This window comes from Electrona antarctica (genome assembly GCF_951216825.1).
Source record: "Electrona antarctica genome assembly, chromosome: 11".
Lineage (NCBI taxonomy): Eukaryota > Metazoa > Chordata > Actinopteri > Myctophiformes > Myctophidae > Electrona > Electrona antarctica.
Genome location: NC_136792.1, coordinates 21,301,385 through 21,327,329, shown reverse-complemented (window position 1 = coordinate 21,327,329; position 25,945 = coordinate 21,301,385). Strand labels below are relative to the sequence as shown.

Sequence of the window (25,945 nt, the reverse complement as noted above, 5' to 3'; positions counted from 1 at the left end):
ACAAAAGTATCGGCATCAAGATGTACTTAAAGTACTAAAATTACTCATATTGCAGAATGTCCCATTTCACAATTTCAAAATGTGTAGGCTACAAAATCTTTTGAAAATAGCCGATCTACAAGCTCACAATGCTGAGCTTGTAGATTCAAGATTTCAAATGGCCGAAATGTATATAGGGTTGTAGTGGTTAATGTATGTTTTCTAATCAAAATTAAAATCTCCAAACTAACTAGTAACTAAAGTTTTCAAATAATTGTAGTGGAGTAAAAGTAAACATTTTGGCTCTGAGAAGTAGTGGAGTAGAAGTACAAGTATTGAAAATTGGAAATAGTCAATAAAGTGCAAATACTGTACATCAAAAGTGTACTTAAGTAAATGTACTTAGTTACTTTCCACCACTGGCCCACACCCTCCCCTAATTGAGCGCAGAGTAGAATAGATGCATCTATGTACTGTGTATACTGTAAATTGTATTCAAATTACATTGCGTCTGAGTATAAATTTCAAATATATAAAAATGCATTTGACAGCAATATTCTCTTGATCCAAATAGTCACTCACAACAGAGTTTGTTTGTCCATGACACAAAGCTTGTCAGTTACTCCTTTTTTACTTTTCCAAAATGAGCTACGGTGGATTCAAGTACTTCATTCTAACACAAAGTAATAAGAAACTACTTTATGTACACAAATATCTCAAACAGGAAAGGGGGGGGGGGGGGGAGTAACAACTTGTACCCCTGCTGGTTGTGTTAATTCCTGAGAAAGCTCCCATCCATGTCCCTATCGGAAAAAGCGAATTGCCTCCATTAATTGCATCGAGTTAGCAGAGTATTGTTTGCATGGTGATAAACTATAGCCTACAATAACGTTAATTACAATAAAACACTGTGAGAACTCATGAAATAGGATGATATTTATTTTCTTTATACAAGTTGAATTCCTGTCAAGGTTAATTTTATGTACTTGGAACTGTATTATATAAACTTCCCTAGTAGTATGGAAAATCAATCCCTTTCTCACTGAGATTTGAACGCAACCATCAGAGGCTAATGTGAATTACTTCCCCTCCCTGCTGTATCCTATCAAATATAATGCAAAGTTGACTAACAGTCAGGAAACTTGGCTGTTGCTTAGGTTCATAAATACAAAGGTCTGATAACAAAACTGTAGGTGAATAGTTTTCATTTAGATAGTGTCAGATTGGCTGGATGGTGAGGGAAAAGGACAGGGACAATATTTGATCATTTTCAATATAAAAGCCTGAATGGACATTCATGTGGTTAACAACCAATCTCCACGAGAAAACATGAACCTGTGTAGGTACACAAACCAAGTTATTGAGTTCAAGAGGTAGAGACCAACATGGTGAATCCTTTTTTTATATACATATACACACAGTAGTGTTCTGCTAATCAAAGAAATGACGAGAACAAAGTAAATACTTCTAGTTTAGGTATCACCCACAACTCTGTTGTCCACACAAGTGATACAACATACAATTAACATAACTGTTGTACATTGTGAATCATCATTAGTTTGCGTTTGCTGCTCTACAGAACCTACTCACAGCATTGAAATCAACAAATATTTACATTTATATGCAAGTCTTGAAAATAACAAACTTTACAACCCTAGAAATTTGCATGGCAATAAACCTTACCAGCAGTATTGAGGAAGGTTTTTTGTGTTCTGTAGATTTGCTTAAAATGTCCCCCCTTTTAATCATATATGCACACATACATATGAAACTTCGAATTGCGAGAATGCATGCCATAGAATCATCTAAAAATGGAATAGAAAATAAGTCTAAATATATTAAATAATTTACTTCAAATCTTTTTTGGAAGGAGTGTGGAAGTAGGGTGGGTATTCATGAAGAGAGTATGGCAGATGATGCAAAACATAGTTTGTAGAAGTAGATTGGCTATTTTCGACAAGCGACACCATCTTGCGACAGTATAAATTAGGCTTCAATTATTAAAAATCATAAATCATATACACAAGAACAGATGCTTCAATAACATGTTACTTGCTTCCTGTAATACAGTGAGGACCCCATCATTAAATGCAATGCATGAATGAACATTTGACACAATCAAGACCACATATACAAATTATATTGCTGACATGTTTGCCCTATTAGTCCAAATAGGAATGGCCAGATTAGACATGCAATTACTATTTTCTTTCCTTGAGACTACAGTAATTTATGGGCTGCTTCTCATGCTGTGTCAACTGACATCAGAATACCCTGATGAACTGTCTGCTCCAATTCCCAATATTTTACATTTCTAACTTCTTACATTTGTTAGTATATATTCAAATCTTACTCTTTTTTTAGATTCCAAAACCACTCTTAAGTGACAATATGTTTTGCACTTTTTAGTGTGTTCACATTTTATGCGCTGAGACGCTCTTGGTTGTGAATGCAGGTTGGTTAACTGTCTGGTGGGGTCCTAATCAGGCACACAGAAAGAGAACACATGGTACATTCCTTCAGTGAAAAACCACTAATAATCTGATTGAGGTGACAGTATGTTTCTCATACTGTAAGTGTTTAGCAATACATCACATAACATAAATTAACAGCAGTTCATTGGTCACATATACCTTCAGCCGTATTGTTAAGTTTTCATGTCCTACAGGAAACTCCTTCCTTTATAAATAAATAACTACAGTTGGGTGCCACCGATATTGTCCCTTATCATTTGACCCATTTAGGCCTGACCTCAAAATTAAAAAAAAATCCTTCTAAATCCTTTTCACGATTTTTCAAAAATAGCAGACCTACAAGCTCGTAGCGCGCCACTCGGTGGCGCGCTATGAGCTTGTAGATCTGCTATTTTTCAATAGCTAAATTATAACAATGTTTAAAACACCAAAAGGGGTTCCCGCCCAAAATGGGTTAACTGTCCTTTCGCGCAGATCACGCAAACCTCAGCAAAAAGAAAAGGACAATATCGATGGCCTCCAACTGTATGTAGACCTATGGAAATGAGATGAACTGCATTTTGTTGTTGGGGAAAGAGGTCAAATTACTTCAGTTTTTTTGCCTGATTTTAACCACATGAACCCTAGCATCCCTATTCTAGGGCAAACACTTACCAAAAATAGCAGATCTACAAGGTCACATTTCACAACGCATCACAAAGCATGGTAAGCTTGTAGATTGGCCATTTTTGGCAAAGAGATGTTGATGTGAAAAATGAGCAGACCTAGTATAGAGCCCAGGGGGACTCCGGTCAACTAGGTATAGGGTAGGGTTTAAGTGGTTAAGAATGAAAGACACATTTGTGATGTAACACTGCATGGGGAATGTCCGTTTCATTCTTAAAATGTATACCGGTAGCTTTTGACAGGCAAGTACAAAACAAAACAAAATACACAATAAAAGACTAACTTCCAGGTAGATAACTGTGCTGTGGCTAAGTGGATTCAGTGTAAAAATCTTCAAGTCTGATCAATGTTATGTTTCATTGTTCTCATTTCAAACAGAAATAAAACTAGACTATACATATACATATATAAAATATTTCCTGCTACACCCCCCCCCCCCCAATCAATTTATGTTGGCGTTTTATGGGGTAGTAACTTTTGCTTAAAGTTGTGGTATTAAGTTAAAACTGCAATTACTGGGCCAGCAAATGATCTAAACAACAAAAGACAAAACGTTGTTGTGTATAAAACTTGCATAGATTTACCACTGACAATCTATGCAAGCATAAGGGTGTAAAACTTGCACTGCATTTATACTCATAAGCGTATGCACGTTTACATGTGGCCCCTAATCCAGTGTTTCTGAACCAGTTGTTCAGGACAAAAAGTGGACTGTAAGATGTTGACAGGGACAGGGTCACAGACAAAAAACACCTTTAATAGAGAAAAAATAAATATATCATATATTGGGTCCTGACTCCTGACTTCATGGTCAACATAAAATTGTGTACTAGTGCAAAACCAGTTGAGAACCACTGCTCTAATCTTTGGCTAGAAAACATTTATTCATCATAGCAAAATTGTTGGCCTAATTTTTAAGCACGCCAAAATTGAGACGTACTGTACGTGTAAAGATTTAAAATAAGTTGTTCCTGCACCCGAATGAAAGTATTGAATTCAGTGTAGGCACATGAAAACAAGTAAAAAAATATTCTACACATCGTTTAGCTTCGGGTTTGCATTTTAAGTTTGTATGAAGTTAAAACATGTTAGAACAGGGTGTCCTTTAAAAGAAATGTATATGTTCTGTTGAGCCGAACTGGCAACTAATGTCCTCAACAAGAGTAAAAATGAAACCTAGCAGTAGAAAGGGGCTCTCCTGCAAATATCACCACCAGGCCAGGTGGCCTACCAAGGGCTATGGAAGCCATGGATTGGACCAGAGGAAGCTGCTGGGGAAAATAGTTTCTACAATATCCGTATGGAGCAACATTTTGTATTAGGTCACACTTCCCTCCCCTATGGCCATAAGTGAAATTTGGAGGTGTGCACTAAAGAGGTCCCTCAACATGTGATTTCAATTTGGGGTTGATATTGGGTTCTTGCATTTTAATAGCCCCTCCCACAATGTATTGGGTTCTTGCATTTTAATAGCCCCTCTCACAAAACATGTTTCTGCAACAAACAGTGATATTGGAGCATTTGTGGCACCCCCCCCCCCATCACTCTTAAGTGAAGTTACTTTAGGTGCTTCGTTATGTAGAGAATTCAAAATTGGGTAGATTGAGCAACGTGTTAATGATTTTTGGCATTTTTGTAACAGGCCCTTCCCACAAACTTTGGAAGGCAAATATAGCCAATTGGAATGGCATAGAAAAACTCTGGTCATCATATGACCCCAGAGATAATGTGTAGCAATTTGTGTGAATTCTGGACAAAATTGAGTAGCAAAAAGTGCGTTTTGAAGAAAATGCAAAATAGCAGAATATCTGGTTAGGCAAAAATGGGCGTGGCCTATATGTGCCGGTGCATCATCGTCCTACGAATCCAGGCTGAACAACCTGGTTCAAGAGTTAATGAACAAAATGTAAAGCGGGCTGGTATAGCACCACCATGAGAAAAATTGGAGTGGATGTACTTCCTTGATCTGTGTCTGTATGCACAAAGGTTTGGTGCCGATCGTTCCATCTGTTTCCAAGATTAGCCTCAAATACACAGACGGACACACAGAAACAGGGTCTGGCTGAGCCAATAGAGTACATTGTAAAGGCTTGAATATGAAATCTAAATAGATTGTCTGAATATAAAGTAAACTTTGATTAGCGAACATTTGACTGACTATTATAGTCAACATTTATGCGGCTGGTTGAATTCAGTGTGGTCTAATCTTGTAGGGCAGTAAACATCGATTCCAATTAAAGATACCAGTCTAAAAAGACTTTTTTCCCGGACAACCGCATAAAAAAAATAAAACTCTTTGTTACAATAGCTATCGAATCCCTGTCCATGCCTCGTAGCGCCCTCTCCTTCTAGATTTAACGATTTAAGCTCCCAGGTGGCTTATCAACCTGGAAGTGGTAATTATCGTATTTATTTACATATAAACATTCTGATTTGGTCTATAAAGCATTGCTTTTATACACTTGCATACAAAACCGTCTAATATCCAACAATCAGTGGTTTATACTATTTCTTTTATATTTTTCATCTTCACTATGAATGTACACACACAGGTAGGACACTGTCCTGCTCTCCAGTGAAATGCTACGCAGTTTTGGGGGAAAAGGGAATAACAGAACTGTACCCATTTCCGACCTCCTTTCTGAGAGGGGATGTGCACTGGATGGGCGCAAACCCCTATGAACAGAAGTATAATAAGATTACAAAGTTATGTTCATTCAAACTTTGCGTGCAAATTAAAACAAAAAAGGAACCGTGCATGCGGTGCGAGAGAGTTGGTACACGCTCCTTTCTGGATTAGGGGTTGGAAACTAGGTTCATTCTGTCAGGTGCCTTCTTGTTCCCGGTTCAGCAGCTTTGTCAGTTGCAGTAGCAGTGAGAAGACATTTGCAACAGTAGCTATTCCCACACCAGTGGAGATGGGGGCATTTCAGATGGCTGGGCCACTGTGGAACTATACAGAGACAAAAAAATACAATGTTTATTTCAACTACTCATCGACTCGCAAACTAGGTTTTTCACTTATGTTAAAATATAAATATGATATATTTTCTATATTTATATTACAACTACAGAATAATACATCTTCAACTGTCATTTACAGCACATGAATAGAAGTACATTATGGAGAAATGGTGTTATAGTTTGTAATTCAATATCCAAATTTGTTGATTAGTTTTGTCTAGACTTTTTTGTAAACGGCTAAATCAAAAATTATTAAGACTAGTCTGTACCCGTTCGAATATATGAAAACCAAATGTACAGTGTGGGTATTTGCGGCACCCCCTATGGATGAAAACGGAATTGCTTTTGTCTCTGTCTATTAAAAGGGTAAGACCACTTTTTTAGAGGTTTGGGTTGTTTTCTTACCTTATTATGGGCAAACTCCACTCCATGATTTATTTCGTTCCGTACCCTATCACCCTATTTTTTGAGTGGTGCAACCACTCCCTTACGGAGCTATGTGTGTGGGTGCCTGTCTGGGTGGGTATGAGCACGAAAAGGGTGGGTATGAGCACATAATAGCATGGTTGTTTTTCACCACCTGTGCGCAACCTAACACACACACAAACACACACGCACATATTAACTGTATATATGATGATTTCGGGTGTGCCAGTACAGTACAGTACTGTAGAGGCCGGGTACAGTAGAGGGACCCCCACACGGTAACTCTGTCATTTCTCAACCGTTCCGGACATGGGGCAGCTCGCCGGAATCGGCCTGGCCCCTTGGGCCCTGTGGGTCGGGATGTTCCGGGGACCCCCCCGGGGACCCCCGGGGACTCCCCGGGGACCCCTGGCTGTGGTCCTGTGGGTCTGGAACTTCCGGAGACCCCCGGGGACCCCCACACGGAGTTGCACCACTCACTTCACACAGGTGTGATTTTTATTTCTTAAATTGCTAATAAACAACACAACGGAGCGAAATAAATCATGGAATGGACTAGTTTGCCCATAATAATGTAAGAAAACAACCCAAACCTCTAAAAAGTGGTCTTACCCTTTAAACCACCCTCGACATGTGTTTAACCTAAAGGTTGGGGTGGATTGGACATAAACATTTGCCCCTCCCACTAACTCAGGAAGCAGATTATGGCAGAACGATACAGACTATCAAAATTCTGCCTGTTGTGTTTTAATCAGATAGACCAGAGATCATGTGTACCAATTTGTGAGATTTAGATCAAATCTGTAGGTGGAAGAGCAAAAAGTTTGTTTTGAAGAAAATTCTAAATGGTGGAAAATCTTTCCTGGCCTTTCCATGACCCAAGGAATCCAGAGAAAATTGCCATTATAAGTCAATGGGGAAAATTAATTCACTAATAAATGTAATTAACAGCGTTAAGTTTGTTAAATTGAAAAAAGGGCGTCGTTGACCTCCATAAGGTAATGGTCAATGTCCGTGTGGAAATTCAGAGCTATTGGTGCAGCCAGGGAGGAGACAGACAGTGTTTCATACAGACAGACATTCCCTTAATTATATGTTAGATTATCCAAGAACACACTGTGCTCATTTCACACCAAAACTGACCCCGGGCACTTCATGGACAAAGCACTTTTAATAGAGGAACACTGTGTTACTTTCTTGAACTTCATCAAAAGTGTGAAATGTTTACCTTGGCCTCTACATTCTAACTTCTCCATGAAGTCACAATCAAATAATAGATAACACAATATTCCCCTGTTAAAATATCCAGAAAGCCCGTTTTTGATCTTGTTCCACTGGTTGAGAATGACTATGCTAAAAGCAAACAGAGCATTCCTCTTACCTAATAAAGCTTTTGAAAGCAGCTGATTGTGGGTTAATACAGAGAGGTACTCTGTTCCCTTTCTGCTGTTCCAAGATGAACTGATGGATGATGTCTGTGGAGAACAGAAAAGGGCATCAGCCACATTAATGTATAGTTATGATTACATTCAGCACCATGTCTCTGGCCAAGGGTAAAGCCACCAACCTGCCACTCCCCAGCACCATGTGATCACAAGAGACACTGTTATACATGAACATAGCATACCAGACATCTGCATAAATCTTAGCTACAGCACAGTGGGTCATTTATCAGCCACCCAAATCCACCCATTCAGTATAATATACACCAGCATATGTTATAAAGACCAGCTAAAGGAATAGCAGCAGCTGGTAAATGGTGCATTTATATAACACTTTTATCCAAAGCGCTTTACATAGATTGTGCATTACATTCACACACCGATGGTGGAGGAAACCACGCAAGGCACCAACCTGTACATCAGGAGCAATTAGGGGTTCAGCATCTTTCTCAAGGACACTTCGACACCAACTCTGGGGGAGCCTTTCCCATCTGGCTGTTCTACCAGACAATCTACCCCTAAACCACTGCCGCCCCAAGTGGTAAACATGTCCATTTTGTATCACCTCATTGTTTTAAAGCCCAGCTTATTATTTAGTCATAAGTCACACACACACACACACACACACACACACACCCCCCCCCCCCCCCCTACTTTATTTACAGTTTGCTAATAAATACAGTGGTATGCGCTTTCAGTTCACAACATTTAACGAACACATTCAATTGTTTCAGCATCTTGTTTCAACATTTCAGCATGATCAACAGTAAAGCCTCTCCGCTGACTAGTGTTGTGTTGCTGCAGGAGACGGAGTGTGAATGAACCGTGCGGTCACTGGAACAAAGCCACCGTATTAGCATTTGAATACCTGTTCTGTGAACACCGTAAAGGTGTGTGCCTATACGTGACAAAATGACCAGGGGGAGGGGAGCTTCAGCCTTCAGTCAGTGGGTCAAGCACTCTCGAAGTTGGCACACACACACACACACACACACACACACCACCCCCCCCCCCCTGGTCGTCATGGCTCACTTGCAAATGAGATGTAAATCACAATGTGATCTCGGGTTAAGTAGGAGACATAATCCAACTCACCCTTGACCTGCCGCACAGAGCTGAGATTCTTCTCAAAGCCATCGTCAAACTTGGGATTGGTGACAGGCTCAAAGTCGCTGGTGTAAACGCGACCAGAGGAGGTTGTGAAGCAGCACTTGCACATGCAGGTGTGGTATCGCAGTCGGCCCTCATCCAGGTAAGGATGAGCCAGGGCGTCCTTTGCTGAAATCCTCTTCGACTGAAGATCAGAACAGAGATGTCAGACTTCCTAAAACAGTGATTCTCAAACATTTTCTTGTCAAGGACACTTAAATTGATATGAATATCGGCACAACTCTAATAGTAATCATTGCTATGGATGGAGTGTTTGTATTATGTATAATGACAATGTTATTAATATTTTCCAGCAAAACAACCACACAGGGTTTGTGCATTTTCAGCTCAGGATACCAATTTCATAAATCAGGAGAGAGAACTCCTACAGGAAAAACAAATGCAATTAGAAGCGATGACACACACGACACACACAAATGAGCAGACAAATTTGAAACTGGAACACTATGAAGATCAAAGCTGACAAATTGGTACTCTCTCCTGATTGGCTGAAATTGGTAACCCACCTGAAAATGTATGTTCTGTTTAGAGACAGGGACCCCGCTACTGAACAAACACTCTATAGCAGTGGTTTTCAACCAGTGGTCCAGGGACCACCAGTGGTCCTTGAGGAGGTTCCAGGTGATCCCCAGCTAAATGATGCAGAGTTGGTAAGCAAATGGACCCTTATTAGATCTTTAACTCTTGAGAGCGTAAAATGAAACCAAATGAGTTACATTTTTGTTAAATATTACTTAATTTACGAGAAGTTTACACAATTAGAGAATGTAGAAAAATTATTATTTTGTTCAATGTTCGTTACTGTATCTCTCCTAACAAAATGTTCCGATAACAAAATCTACTAAGTTTTGGATATGAGAGGATAAATCTCATCAAATGGTGGTCCATGGCTCAAATTCCACATAGATAATGGGCCTTGACATGAAAAGGGTTGAAAACCACTGCTCTACAGCAATGATTACTATCAAAATGTAGAGCTTTAAGTTTAACAAAAACACATTTGTGTTAGTGTTTAAAAACGTACCCTACCTTTAATTTAGATAAATAAATGTACAGTATATAAAGATTTAAAGTCAAAGTGAATTAATAACCACTCACAGGGTCAAACACCAGCATCCTGCAAAGAAGGTGCACAGCTTCATGTGTGGCTTGGCTTGACAGAGTATACAGAACAGGAAGGGATGGCTGGGAAATAATTCAACAGGTCATGATGTGATACAAGTATGCAAGCATCATCTGTTAAGAGGAATACAGTCACGTTCTTTGTCCTGGCTGAATGTCTTAATATGAACAGTGTTCAGAAGGAGAAAGCTTCTCTGCCTAACCAAACATCAGCGTTCTCCCTTCTAGGTAGAGATGGCCAGCATATTATGTACCTGTCAAAATACTTCCTTAATGTCAACGAAGTCCATGGTCACAACACCAGAGGGAGTACCACAAACCACGTTCAACCCCGATTCGGCTCCAACAAATGGTTAAATTAATTTGGCTCCTATGCCACTAAAATGTGGAATGCCCTACCAACAGCCATTAAGAAATGTGAATCCCTAGACTCAAAACCGCTCTTAACACTTTCCCTCCCAAACATGACTTACACGAGTTGTGTTTTCATTGTTTAATTAAAGACATTCAGGGTTTCCATCGGACAGTGTGTGATAGGTGACACGTTTTGATGACGTCATTGCAAAAACATCCGTCGCACCGGCATGATGATTTCCTGATTATTTCCTTTTTTTGCATATAAGTGTATATCTACATCTTTAAATGATTCTGATGAATTGAAAATGGAGGACCCTGATGTAAACAAGTCTTAGTGCTTTTGCTGGCGTTATCATCAGTAGCAGATTTTGTATTGACCTGTACTGTCGTTGAACTTTCTGTACCCATTCTACAAACAATACAATTTCAAATCAATCAATTAGCAATGCATCATGTAGCCATCGTTTACCTGTTTATGAGGTCCCCTGAGGATGTGCGCGCGTGCGCCTTCACATGCTGTCCTCATAGCTTCCAGAGAAGGAGTCCCCAAAAGGTCGGTGATCAAATCCAGCTAAGATAAATGCGTAACATTAGAATTTGTTTCATTACATTCTCAGAAGAGATAATCATTCCTAACTGGCTCAAACTTCTTGGAGTGATTCACGTTTTGTCCTACTTTTATAGCGTGTATAGTTTCAATGTACTGCAGTATAAAAACGAACTTTCTTAATCTAGGAAATAACCTCTCCAGCAGGGTTAACCAGAGCTTGAGATGTGTCTTCTTAAACCATTAGATCCCCCAACAGATCCAGGAATTACATTTGTTTTTAAATGACCTTGTACAGCAGGAGCAATATTATAGGTTTGAATATCGAGTTGTGATTTTACGACCCACTGCAATGATGTAACTGGCATGTAATATTTATCCATAATGTGTTAAGTAATACACAGCAATCACCATGCTATTTAATATTCATAGTTAACACTACAACCCCCCCTCAAGGCAGATTCAGAGCTCTGCAGCTGAATCTGTCGGCAACTCCTATTACACCGTGTTGTTATTAGGAATGAAAACAAAGGAACACCACCGGAAGAGGAGAGCTGAAGGAGAGTGAAGGGGCTGACATCAGTTTTATTTTTATTTTATTTTTTTTGGGGGGGGGATATCATATTAGCTCATTCACAAGAGGAAAACAACATGTGTTGCACTAGCAGAGGATGTAACGTAAGTCAGAAATGTAATTGCCAAAATGACAAGCAGCATCAACACCTACTAGCCAGTGGCAGCACCACCTGGGGAGGCCAGCCAACTAACCATCTCACAGGCCAATGTAGGTAGAGTCTTAAAGTGTGTGAACAGCCGTAATAAACACCCGGTTTTGAATGACAAAAGACAATGGGAAGTGTGTTTATTGTTGTGCTAGCCTATGCGTCTGTATAGGTGGTTGTGTGTGTTCAGGTCAGTTACCTGCTGAATGGGACTTTGGGCTTGGAAGAGGATGCGTCGTCCCAGCAGCTCAGCGAAAATGCAACCCACCGACCAGATGTCAATGGCATTCGAATAGTGGCGACTCCCCATGAGGATCTCTGGGGCACGGTAGTACTGGGTCACCACCTCCTGAGTCATGTGGCGTGACTCGTCGGTCTCCTCCACCCGCGCAAGACCAAAGTCACAGATCTGGAGGACAATAGTTCACAGACTGTGACAACTGAAGGGATCTGTTCATTCAGACTAAACTAAATCTCTTTCATTTTGCACGTTGTGAAAACAGGCATTCCTGGCATTGCATAAATGCAGAATGTTGAATAAATAGTGATGTTTCTGCTGCAATCTTGATAATGGTAATTTGTGATGCAGATACCTTTTATGATCTAGTTATTATTTGCTTCAACGCATAAGATAGAAAAATGTTCCGTTTAGGTTTTGGCAACATTTGAAAAGAATATAATATATTGTGGAATATAGTTATATAGCTGTAGCTGTCTAGATTCTAGAATCTTAAAATTGCATTAATATGTTGCCGTCATTTTACAATAATCACAGCTGTGCAATGTCAAAACGCACCTTCAGCACACAATTGCTGTTAACAAGGAGGTTTCCAGGTTTGATGTCTCGATGTAGAATGCCTGCTGAGTGAAGGTATTTAAGTCCTGCAGGGAACAGCAAACCATCGGCAACGAATTAAAAGACCAGGAACACACACACAGACACAGACAGACACACAGAACATATGTATAGCATAGTATAGTATATATGTATAGCTTCATTATATAGATATTCCACTGTTACATTCTTAGCTTACGGTACGCATGTTTCATGATAAATGCTTTTTATGTGATGTATTCCCATGCTTTTTTGTTCTTGCTTAATGTAAGTCGCTCTGGATCAAGAGCGTCTGCTAAATGCCTAAATTGTAAATTGTACAGACAGACAGACAGACAGACTTTATGTTGACCTGGATCAACTCCTTAAAGGCATAGTTCAGCGTTTAAAATGTGGGTTTGGTATTGCATAACCCAAGGTTCTTGTCACATAGTTGTAAAGTCTACAGTTCCTCATAAATGTCCACTGGAAAAGCTTGATAGTATATTGTAGCAATGTTAATGGAAAACAAATGCGATCAGCTGGTTAGATAGACTCGCTATCAAATACTCGGGTAATACGTTCTGCCTCAATCATGTTGCATTATATCGCAGTGTCATGATTTCGCATCATTTGTGGGTGATGCCTGGTTTGAATTCACATGTACTAGGCACTGACTTTGCATGCAACAGTGCTGCACAGGTGTCTATTGCATTGACTGTATGTAACCCTCCATTTACAACAAAATGAAGTTCTCTAATCTAAGCTATCATTTTCCAAATATACCAAATGCACAGGAGTATATTTCATTTCAATGTAGGAATAAATTAGGTAGTAAATGTTTGATGAACATCAAATAATTTCATTAATGAGAGCTACTGTACAGGGCAGGCGAACTTACCTCGGAGGATCTGATAAAGAAAGACTTTGACATGGTCAGAGCTTAGAGGCTGTGGTGATACAATGATCTTATGGAGGTCACTTTGCATCAATTCAGTCACCACATAGCTGTAAAATGGCTAGTTAAGGCAACAATAAAGCAAAGCGTTTACTAAAAGAAGCTATTGAAGGGACTAAAGGGCCTGAAGTAATAATTACGTGCCACTGTGCCACAACAACACTCTCACATGGGCTTCATCTAACTTTTAATAATAATCTTAATTGGTTTTGCTCATGTTAAACCATGTCTTTTTGTATACCATTTAAATAGTCTTGAAAAAAAAGCTGCCATTTGTCCCAAAGTGACTGCAAAAAAAAGCAATTTGTTTCAAAAAAAGCTTTATACCCTGTATAACATGTATAACGATGCAATGTGACATACAGTAGCTGTTTACAAAGTGCTGTACCCCCTCCAACTGTATATACTTTCTAGAGAATCACGGTCATACAGAAGTCCCAGGACATGAACAAAGACAGATGTAATTGGGCTGCTTAATACTGGCCAAATGCAATATTGAAGGATACATCTCTTCAAAGTAGTCAATGTGTGGAGGCTGTAGAATGTCCAGAGCAGATAATACCTGTGGACAGAGAACAAGGCCAAGTTAAACCCCTACGGAATACAGATTCAGTGTGTGCATGCGTTTGTGCCTAAGTATTGCAGTTGGATGAAGATAAAACCATTTTTACTGTTAAATCAAATCTGACCATGTGTCCCAATCCTTCACTTAAAGGTCTTAAAGGTTTATGCGCAGCATGTATTATTTATTTTATATACGTTATGTACTGTATTATGTTCTTCTGTGTGAAGTGAGCCTTAACAATGAGATTTAACAAAATAGGAAATGTCAAATTGATTTTAGTCGAGTACAACGTGTAATACATTCCCCCCCCCCCCCCCCAAACGCCCTGGGGATCAGGACAGGACAAAATACACAGGGAAATAAATGTCATGCAAAATGTTGACATATTTCTGGGTTGGAGAAGTGTTGAATTCTGATGGGTTTGCTGTGACACCAAGTTTTAAAACGATGTTCAGAATCTATGTTTCATTGTCCAGCTTCCCGTTTCCATTCAACTCTAGAATATAATAATAATAGAATAGCAATTTACTATTGGCTTCACTGTGGGAAGAACCTGTCCGAAATCACCTCTCTGAGTCTGCACAATCACCTCTCTGTCTGCACAATCACCTCTCTACGTCTGCACAATCACCTCTCTGTCTCTCTGCGTCTGCACAATCACCTCTCTGTCTGCACAACCACCTCTCTGCGTCTGCACAATCACCTCTCTGTCTCTCTGCGTCTGCACAATCACCTCTCTGTGTCTGCACAATCACCTCTGTCTCTCTGCGTCTGCACAATCACCTCTCTGTCTCTCTGCGTCTGCACAATCACCTCTCTGTCTCTCTGCGTCTGCACAATCAACCCTCTGCGTCTGCACAATCACCTCTCTGCACAATCACCTCTCTGCGTCTGCACAATCACCTCTCTGCACAATCACCTCTCTGCACAATCACCTCTCTGCACAATCACCTCTCTGCACAATCACCTCTCTGCACAATCACCTCTGTGTCTGCACAATCACCTCTCTGTGTCTGCACAATCACCTCTCTGTGTCTGCACAATCACCTCTCTACGTCTGCACAATCACCTCTCTACGTCTGCACAATCACCTCTCTGTGTCTGCACAATCACCTCTAAATCAGTAGTCACGGAACTTGTACATCTGCTATTTTTATAGCCAACACAAAAATCTAAAATGACACAGATGCTTTCCCGGTTTTAATGGATTCAATATCACATCCTTAAATATTTTCGTTTATCTCGAGTTTACGACCTGAGGGGCCAATAAGATAAATGTCAGAAGTCCAACGTCGTGTAATTAACAGTTTGACAGCAGAAACACAATTTGCGTCCTCACTTTTCTGTCTTCACATTTCTTCCCTCACTTTTAGCTTTGCTCAGCCAATCAAATCATCACTATGGGGTGATCAGCCAATCCCAAGCCAATGTTTGTGTCTCAAAAAAACAAACAGGGAAACAAGTGCATCTTAAAGGAGAATTCCATACTAGAAGGCTTTCTTACCTTTCTTTGTAGTTGTTACGTCCCCACCAAAGAGGTCCAGGTGTTTTTTTGTGCAAAAACTCCTTATTGGCCATTTCCCCTACCATAAGCCCTCAATGAATTGCATTGCATTGAATGGGGCTATGGGGTGTTATGCTAATTCGCTTATATCCATCGAAATAAGTAGTAAAGTGTGCCGCTTGGGATATTATTTACATTATAAAGAGAGGATATATACAAAAATAATAATAATTTTGAGCGATGGAAATAAGCGAATTAGCATAACACCCCATAGCCCCATTCAATTCCCATTCAATTAATTTAGGGCTTATGGTAGGGGAAATAGCCAATAAGGAGGTTTTGCACAAAATAACACCTGGACCTCTTTGGTGGGGACGTAACAACTACAAATAAAGGTAAGAAAGCCTTCTAGCATGGAATTCTCCTTTAAGCATAAATGACGAAGAAGACATTTTACAGGAGGAGGAAATAATCTAGGCTTCTGTGCAGGACAATGTCAGGTGCTACTCACATTATCATGTTTGAAGAAGCAGAGCATCTTCAACTCTCTGAACACCCTCTTACAGGAAACAAGGTTTTGGAAGACATTGGGCATCTTTTTGAGGGCAACACGCTTTCCATCTCTGGGGTCTGTAACTGACCTGTGTGAGGAGAGATAGGAAGACAAAGTTAAGTCAGTCCTCATTAATCCAGTGGCAGTGGTGGTGTGCAAATGCCTCACACTTAAACAGGATTTTGTTTTTGCATTGTCCATGTTTTTTGAGGGGCGCTAGCCCCTCCTATATACAGGTTTAATGTTTGTCTTTAGTTTGTTTGTTTTGTAAATGCCATTGACAATGAAGGGAAAGTTTACGTCATAATGTGCCTCATTACGTCATATTGTCTCTTTATTGTTAATGGCGTTTAATGTAATGTGTGTGTCCTTGATTTTTGTTGTCCTATTACAGAGACACTTTGAGGTGATGATGTACCGTAAACAAATAAAACTGAAACACAGGACAAAGTATCATGTCATGTCCCACTTTGGAAAACCATTAGTACATTCAATACAAGGCAGGAGGTACATCTTCAAAGAACTGCTGAAAATTGTGAACATTTTAAATAAAACAAATAAAAAGGAATTCTCAACTTTTTCTTAGTGAAAACAGATATTCTACAAGCTCATAACGTGTTGCATATTAGTCTTACGGTGAAGTATTTGGCTTCAGTGGTTAAATGTCATGGCCTGAATGATGGCACTAATGACAGACAATTAGCACAATTACTACAAATAATCTCCGCCACCGTTCGCCCGGTCGATGCCAAACTGTGCACACTCCCTGGATGCCAACGATGAACTGGCAATTCTTTGCATGCACAACATTGCACATTCCCACTAGGCCGAGGAAGAAATGCCACTTGAAAATGTTCACATCAGCTTCATGGTGACGCTATAACTGGCCCATGTGTGTTTTTACCTATAACTGCACCGATCTGTGTAAAACTTTGTATGCATAGTTACTCCCTAGAGGCCATGGAAGAACCTTTGTCCGATTGTGGTGAAACTGTGTGCATGCATTCCTCTAGGCTGAGGAAGAAATGCTACTTGACATATTTCCCAAAACGCTCCTATCCTGGTGGATACGTTTCTAGTTTAGCAATAAAACATTTTCTTTTTCCTTCCATTTGTCAGTCTGTTTCTTCTATGTGAAGTGTAAACCACACACACACACACACACACACACACACACACACACACACACACACACACACACACACACACACACACACACACACACACACACACACACACACACACACACACACACACACACACACACACACACACACACACACACACACACACACACACACACACACACACACACACACACACACACACACACACACACACACACACACACACACACACACACACACACACACACACACACGTTGGCAACACTGCTTGTGAGGGGTTAAGGTCCCAGTAGTAGCAGCTGACCTCAACAAGGCCTGAACATGTTGGTTCTGGGACACCAGAATTAACTTTTATATTGGTCTAATAATAATTCAACCCAGCATTTGTTATGAGGTGTCCACTACAACCAACCCCCCTTTTACTTGAATATTTCATATAAACTATCTTTTGCAGGAGGTGAGGTGATTATCAAGTAGCACATAGAGGATACATCCGTTGTATGGTAAAACAATAAGAAAGTGCTGTGATAGTTTATTTAACTTTTTCCTTTATCTGGTTTGGCTGTTCGAGGAAAGGAGTTACTTCAGTAGCAATAAGAACAATGATAATAGCAACATAAACATACTAGAAATAATTCTTATTTTTCGAGCATATAAAAACAAAGCGTAAACAATGTGCTTTAATAAAAAGAACAATTCTTTGGGCCAGTGACAAACCGATACTGTGGCCTAGATAAAGAGACAGAGGGACTGACAGAAGAAAGGTAGACTTAACAGTGAGGAGAGAGAGAGAGAGTGTATGTGTGTGTGTGTGTGTGTGCGCGTGCGTGCGTGCGTGCGTGCGTGCGTGCGTGCGTGCGTGCGTGCATGTTAAAGAAAGGCTTAGTAGGACATGGCCAGGAGGATTGCTATTTAAGCTACTCTGATCAGCAGCACATTGAGCACAGTAGTGTATGAGCACTGCTGCTGCTGTCACAAGCATTCAGGTTTACAGAACCATTATTACACACACATCTTTCTCTTGATATATTTTTAAATATATCAGCTATATTTATTAATCAACATCATAGAAATTGTAATTAAATCATACCAATATTTAATTTTGGATATGAAAGGGAAATCTGTCAGAAGCTACATTGGTGTAATACCTACATGTCATTTAAACTTTTAATTCTTTATATTCTTCCAGGCACACAGAAATCTTTTTTCACGATTTTGAAAAACATTTTTAAATAGTTCAAATAGCCGATCTACAAGATCACAGTGTGTCAATGTAGATGGGCTATTTGAAGTATTTGAATGTTTTTCATGGACGTTTAGGGATAAGGCCCCATGTTCTCAGCCTTCAGATGACACACGTTACTATCCGAGTCCACAGTTCGTCCAGACGATCTGAAAGTAATAAAAATAGCCAATTTACAATTGACGCGCCGCAACGTGTTATGAACTTGCATATTGTTTTTTTCACTAGTTTTATATTTTGTTAACGATAAGAAAGACATACAAGGTTTCCACTCGACAGTGACAAGTTGATGAACCTGATGGCACAGTGACCTCAAGTGCCCCTCAATAAGGCACGTGCACAGATGTACGCTGTCAGAGTTAGGGCTGTTATCAATTCAGACTGGTAAAAAGCCTAAACCTTCCTCACCTCCAAAACCCTGGGGCATGCTGGGTAGCCAGATGATGGCCAAGCATATAAAGCATATATAAATGGCCAAGGATATAAAATGAGATATAACGTGATATGAGCAGGGCTGCACACAACTGTTTTGGTCTAGTACTCAGAGGAGCACCTGGAGAAGTTACTTGGTACTCCAAAATGCGGCGACCTGTCTCGCCGGATGGATAAAAGAGGGATGCATGAATAACTTATAGAAAAACTATATTTGTCCATGTGTGGTCCAGCCCTAAATGCATATTCTAATAAAAACAACTTAATACTTCCTAAGGATAATATGAGCATCAAAGCAATATTTAGGTACTTAAAATATATATATTTAAATAGCCGATCTACAAGCTCACAACGTGTTGCGGAGGCGACACGTTGTGAGCTTGCAGATCAGCTATTTGTTTAACATACACGTTGTACGGCGAAGCATACGTCAGGCTTCCCTTTTGTTTTTACCGAGGCAACGTACAGTCAGACTCAGACAGTTAGACACACATGGCTCCTCGGTGCAAAAATAAACAGTGTACACTACCCGAATTTACGATAATAAAGGGACAGTATGTCGGGACACGGTGTTGTCATGTTGATAAGCTTCATGTTGTGCAGCAGCAGTGCCAGTCCGCAATGCTTTGCACTCTTCCCACTGTCGGAACTAAAACCTGTACCCGTAAAAAGTCAGTGGCTGGTGCCTATAAGCCAGACTGAATCACGACAGTGTGATTTGAGTCTGGCTTATTAGCCAGGCTACGGTGCCTAGGCTGTGAGAGACGGCATCGCACACGAGCAACTTGCTCCAGCACCCGGAAAACAAACATAAGCACAGTGGCGAATGGGAAGAGTGCAAAGCATCCAAAGCATCCCCTTTTACAACTTTTACTTTTTAGTTTGCTCCACATCTGAAACGGAGAAGCCGAACCATTTGTGTCAGGATTTCTCAGTAGTAAACTCCTGTCAACCGAACCGCCCTCCTCCCAGCAGCGAGCAGCGAGCAGCATGGAAATGGATCCTCCCTCGTTTGAGTAAGGACACGCTGTGATTGGCCACAATGGCCAGTGCACTTGTGCAAGACCAGAGTAATGTAATAAGAGAGTGGTGACACGCTTTGATCTCGCCGCAAAGCGGGTGCATATGGGCGATAGTTCCAAACATTGCTCCTATGGCTGGAACTATTCCATTGAGATAGAATGAGCACTTCCTTATTCCATTGTTACAATGAGAGTCAACGGGAGTGTCATTACTCTCTTTTATACTACTCTGTGCAAGACGTACTTTGATTGGCAGTCGGTGGGAAATGCTCTCGCTACAGATTTTACTAGTATTCTGGCCATAATAATCATTCTAGGCGGCCCCAGCAGGCGGTACGCAGAAGCGCTTCCCGGCGCTTGATTGACAGCACAGAATTAATTTTGACGACGCATGCGCACTGGCGTAGCGCCTGTGTGCAGCCCTGGATATGAGATTGTCATATCGCCCAGCCCTAGTCAGAGTGCAGCTACATCCTGTGGAATGCATGGTGGGTGTATTTAAACACCGGAAGCCCTGGAAGATGCTAGCCAGGATATGCCAGCTTGAACAACAAATTATTTCACTTTCACAACACATTTCCCAATGTCGGAATAAAGTAATGACTGATCAAATCAAACGTTTTAATATTCTCGCAAGGCATCAGCATGCTGCATGTTCAACCAACAACGAATCCCTTTGTTATTTCCCTATTACATTTTTCAGGTTTTAGCCCCCCCCCAAACCCATAAATCAATGCTATTGAACACCCTTAAAATCTGTGCGTTGGTTAAAAAAGATATTGATAATATCAATAAAAAAGTGCTTCTGACGAAACCAGCCAACTCCATTGGATCCTCAAACTGTGTGCAAAAGCAGCTAACTCAACCCTCTCTCCTAATCTCTAATGCAAGCATCTGACAATATAAAAAGTCACAATAGCAACTTTTATGAGGCAGTATTGCTTTGTTTTAAAAAAAATATAAGGTTTTCTTAATTTCCTAATGTTATATTTTTCATTTCCTAGTGAAGTATGAACATTTTGGAGTTAGGTGGTTTCTGCTTGTATAGTTGCTGGGGGATATGGTAGACATTATCCAAATGTATGCATGTTCTTTACAAAAGACCTTTGCTGTTAGCTTGTATGTTAATATTTAATATAGGTTTCATGTTTATCCTAGTTACTTTGTAGCACACAATTGTTTGGAACTCTTGACCGCTTACCCTACCCTGTTGTTTGTTGGCTGACTAGAGTTCATGCCATTTACTCTTACTCGAGGCACTCTGGAGTTTCTTATAAATAACTAAATTGTAATGTGTAGTGTTATATTGGGGGCCGGAGGGGAAACACCAAAAAACGTTTTTACCTTTGCTTAAGTGCCCTTCAAGGGTCAGGTGTTTAAGAACTCTACCCTACATTGTTCTTGGATCAAATGCAGACAATGCCTTACTTTCTGTCTTCTTTCTTCTCAGTAAACTAAACGGCGGGGACTTGAGTATCCAATATACCGTAACTTAAAAACCTAGCACTCAGGGAGCCTTTTAAAAAGTCACACCTTATGCCAAAGAAGGCTCTGCTAAAACTTGACTGTATGCTGCTGCCTGTGCCAAACACTTTGTGCCTTATTGGGACTCCAGGTGTTCACTCTTTAAATGAAAAGGGAGATATTTCCTTTTACATCAAGTCTCCCTTTCACATCAAGTAAGAGCATTCTGTCCTACTCCTCTCTGCTTTAGCCCTCCCTGCACGATCCTCAGTAAACCTTCCAAATAGGATCAGGGAAGACAACCAGATGGCAGCAGCCTAACAACCTGGGATATTCTAGGATCCCAACACGTGCACCTATGACTAATGCCGAAACAAAGGCTCATGAACAACTAATTAACCACAGTAGTAGTAAACGACAGCCCTTTCAAAGATACAAAACATCCACCCATATGTACACAAACAAACACACGCACACGTTTTCGAGGTACGCTTTAAAGAGGTCTAGCCTAACTGCAGATCAAATACAAGCAAAAGTAGTTGGAAACGTAAAAAATAAAAATAAAATAAATGTTACATCTTTACTTTTAAGTTATTTGAACTAATTGTGGAAATCTTCAGCAGCGAAAGCACTAGCAGATACTTGTGTTCTCTAGGCCCAATAAATCAGTTATTAATGAGGAGTTTTTCCTGAATCACAGTTACTGTATAACAGTAACAGAAACTTGTATTGCAATGTTACACAACTTACCCTAACTCCCATTTAAACAGTTTATATGAAATGACTGGTGAATTAATATTTGTAGTTTATTCATTATGTACAATTGTAAACCAAATAAGATCTTAAGGGCTACATAAGCTAGAACAGACTTAGACTACGGTTTCTGTCATTGTCATTTTTCTTCTTTTTTTTTAAATACAGGTTTGCACATCATTCTAGTGATATAGATGGAAGTGCTCTTCACCTCAACGCTCCAAGAAATGTTCTGAAAATGTTTCAGTCATTATGCATAGACATTAAGATTATATCACAGTTTAAACCAACTACAAGCCTTCTGAATCCTATTAAGGTTTGTGTCCACATCTGTGTTAAATATTAAACAGCTGATGAGAAACTATTATTGAAACAAGTACTGCTCTCATATCCCCGAGCATGCTGTTCTATTTGAATCATAATTTAGTCCTAAACTAGGGTCATTAATGATTTAGGCAATTAATTAGGCAGGTAATTCTTATGGAAATATCCTGACCTGAACTCCTGTGGAAAACGTTTACATTGTTGTGAAGGGTAATCTGCAAACAATTAGGCTAGAAATATATTCTCACTAATATTTTAATTTTTAACAAATATGTTACATACAGTGATTTGAAAATGTGGAAGGGTTTCAATGTGGTAGTTTAAAATATTCTCCCTTTTTTCACGTTGGTGAAAGAATGGTGAAGAATGGTGCATTTATATAGCGCCTTTATCCAAGGCGCTTTACATAGATTGTGATGCGCGCACACACACACACACACACACACACACACACACACACACACACACACACACACACACACACACACACACACACACACACACACACACACACACACACACACACACACACACACACACACACACACACACAGCAATTAGGGGTTCAGTGCCTTGCTCAAGGACACTTCGACACTAACTCTGGGGGAGCCCAGGTTCAAACTGGCAACCTTGCGGTTACCATCCAGCCACTCTACCCCTGAGCCACCGCCGCCCCGCCTCTATAGGTGTACTATTGTTTAATTACTTCCTCTGCTTATTCTCTTGTTTTTGTATAAAACTTTGTGCTGCTGGCTGGAAAGCTGCTATAATAATAAAGGTATAATGAAGTTATAACAAAGAGAATGCATGTATGTATATATATATATATATATATATATATATATATATATATATATATATATATATATATATATATTATACAAACTTAAGGCAGCTTGACAAAATAAGGAAATCAGATGTTTAATACAAGTGACTTACAGAGAGAAGAGGGATTTTAGAATTTGTGTTACCAAGACATACTTCCACAGGAAACGAAACAACTGTTACGACTATAGTCTACTGCAGGTGTTGAACTTTGTGTACTTTTGGTTTTGAGCTACAAGTGACAGTGACACCACCAGCACCTTGTCACTCTCCTCGGTCTGCTCCACAGGGTGCTGCACAAGCAGAAATAATAATGTAGGCCACTTACCAGACAACCCCAAAAGCTCCATAGCCAATGGGTCTGTCAGACTCGATATCCAGCTGTGGTTGTAAGTGATGAGAGTGTTGTTGCTGCTGCTGCTGCTGCTGTTGTTGCTGTTGATGATGATGGTGGTGATGGTGGGCTTTGACAGCAGCGGCTTGAAGCTGGGCAGGTGCTGCAGCTGCCATGGGTCCGGGGGCTTGTCCAGGAGCAGGAGAAGGGAAGTAGGGTTGCTGCTGACTTGGGTTCAGCATCACCGCAGCAGCAGCCGCCGCCGCCGCAGCGGCGGCCGTGGAAGTGTGCTGCTGAACAGGATGGACGGCAGCGGCAGAGCCAGGGTGCTGCTGCAGGTGGTGCTGGCCTGTGTGGTGGTGGTGGTGCATGTGTGGGGGTGGGAGATGTGGCAGCTGGTGGTGGTGGTGGTGAGGATGGTGGGCAGCGACCGCCGAGGAGCCACCGTTGTAAGCAGCCATCATCTTTGCTGGGTTTGTGGCAGTCGTTCCACAAAGAGCCATTCACTCAACGGGGATGAATAGAATGGACGAGGACGAGGCAGAGAGAGGATGGGGAAGTGTGCCTTTAAAGAAACCACTTCCAAAAGTGAAGATGAATGGCCAGAGGGAAACCGTTGGCCAAGATGGTTTGCAGTATCTCGATTCATCAAAATTTAAAAAGAGATGTAAAATGGATTTGCTTAAAATTAAAAAGATCAAACTTATCAGTAATTTCAAATCTTTGCCAGACACAAAACCTCTCTCATCTACCACCTTATCATTAAGCCTCCAAGGGTTTGACCCACTTCCTGCAAATTAATTTCCCAGCTTGCACACCATTAGGCTTCTGCAGCCCTGGCTGCTAACGGAAGGCATGTCGTGATCATTTAGGGGGAACACTATGCAAGTCTGACTTCGACTACATAGGCCTTCCAGTGAGTGCACCTGTCAAATAATATGAAAAGCAAAACATGCAGATAGTAAACAACCCTCACCCCCCTCAACGCCACCCTATATTTCCCTCATGTTCAAAGTGGCATCTCCCTCTCCCCCCTACGACTAAAAAACAAATATTCACTTTCCCTTATCTAAACAATGTCACATGGGAAACAGTGCCTTCATCTTTCAAATTCAGACAAGTTTGCCATGAGGTCTTGTCCAGCACCGAAGCTGTGTCCGCTGTCGGTCAGCTTTGTGTTGTGCTGCAAAAGGGAGATTACAGATGTTATACATAGGCCTGTATATCCTAAACAGTGGCAATGTCCCAAGAAGACCGTGGTTCCTGACCAGATAAATCAGAGGTGAAGCCTGGCCTAGGCTAAACCACCACAACGTAGCTTATACACTCCAGGCCTCGCCATCCACTTGAAGTCAGAGAGCCAGACTGCAGCCGGCCGAGAGGACACAAATCCACATCATTTTGGACAAAACGACGAAGCCTTTGGCTTTTAATCCAACGCGAAAACAAATCCTCCTTCCAGGCAGAGTCAACTCATTTTCTTCTCATCGGTTCCCGCATGTCTAACGCTGGTTAGACACAGTGTCCACTTGCGCTGCCCAAGACATACATCCACCATCCACAAGAACGGAATGATATATTTATTTACACAATAATTAATGTGATTGGTTTATTTCTGTAGCCTACTCTCTCGCCGGATGGTGCTGCCAGGACCGCGGAAGAAGCCAGCAGGGTACCCAATCGGACAACTCGTGATGGAAGCCTGTATCTCCGAATCCTCTTTGTGTAATGGTCCGAGGACCCGACAGCTCGGACTGGCAGCCACAGGGGTCTAATTTCGGTTTAGGCCCCTAAACGTTTAGGAACTGTCGCCGTTGAGGTGACCATAAAAAACTACAGGTCGCAAATGCAACTGATTGAAGCAGTTGATCCAACATGGTGAACAAAACCCCAGCAGCTACTCCTCGACCATGGGATTACATGAAGGAGGGCATCGAACCAATCACATAGCCGCTTCAGTACAGCGTCACCTCAAATGTCGTGTGATTGGCTCTGCATGGAGCCTCTCGCGAGCAGTGCTTTGATTGGTTAGTATCAGTAACAGTCCACTGTAGAGATTCTCTGTTATGTTATGTTGTATAAACATAATAGTTTACAACTTAGTCTAGGCTGGCAGATGGACACCCACCACAACTCTAAACGAGTTTGATGTATGCGT

General features: G+C 40.8%; 1 protein-coding gene across 1 annotated transcript; it reads right to left on the bottom strand.

Annotated features, from left to right (window-relative positions):
* Window positions 1–900: 900 nt before the first annotated feature.
* nlk2 (nemo-like kinase, type 2) lies at window positions 901–25,682 on the bottom strand. Its single transcript, XM_079514116.1, has 11 exons — window positions 23,782–25,682; window positions 16,222–16,351; window positions 14,148–14,203; window positions 13,585–13,691; window positions 12,666–12,751; window positions 12,069–12,278; window positions 11,070–11,171; window positions 10,220–10,306; window positions 9,047–9,245; window positions 7,891–7,984; window positions 901–6,072 (listed from the first exon to the last, which is right to left on the bottom strand). The coding sequence occupies exons 1-11, from the start codon at window positions 24,288–24,290 to the stop codon at window positions 6,018–6,020; spliced, it is 1,635 nt and encodes a 544-aa protein (XP_079370242.1). The 5' UTR covers window positions 24,291–25,682; the 3' UTR covers window positions 901–6,017.
* Window positions 25,683–25,945: the final 263 nt, after the last annotated feature.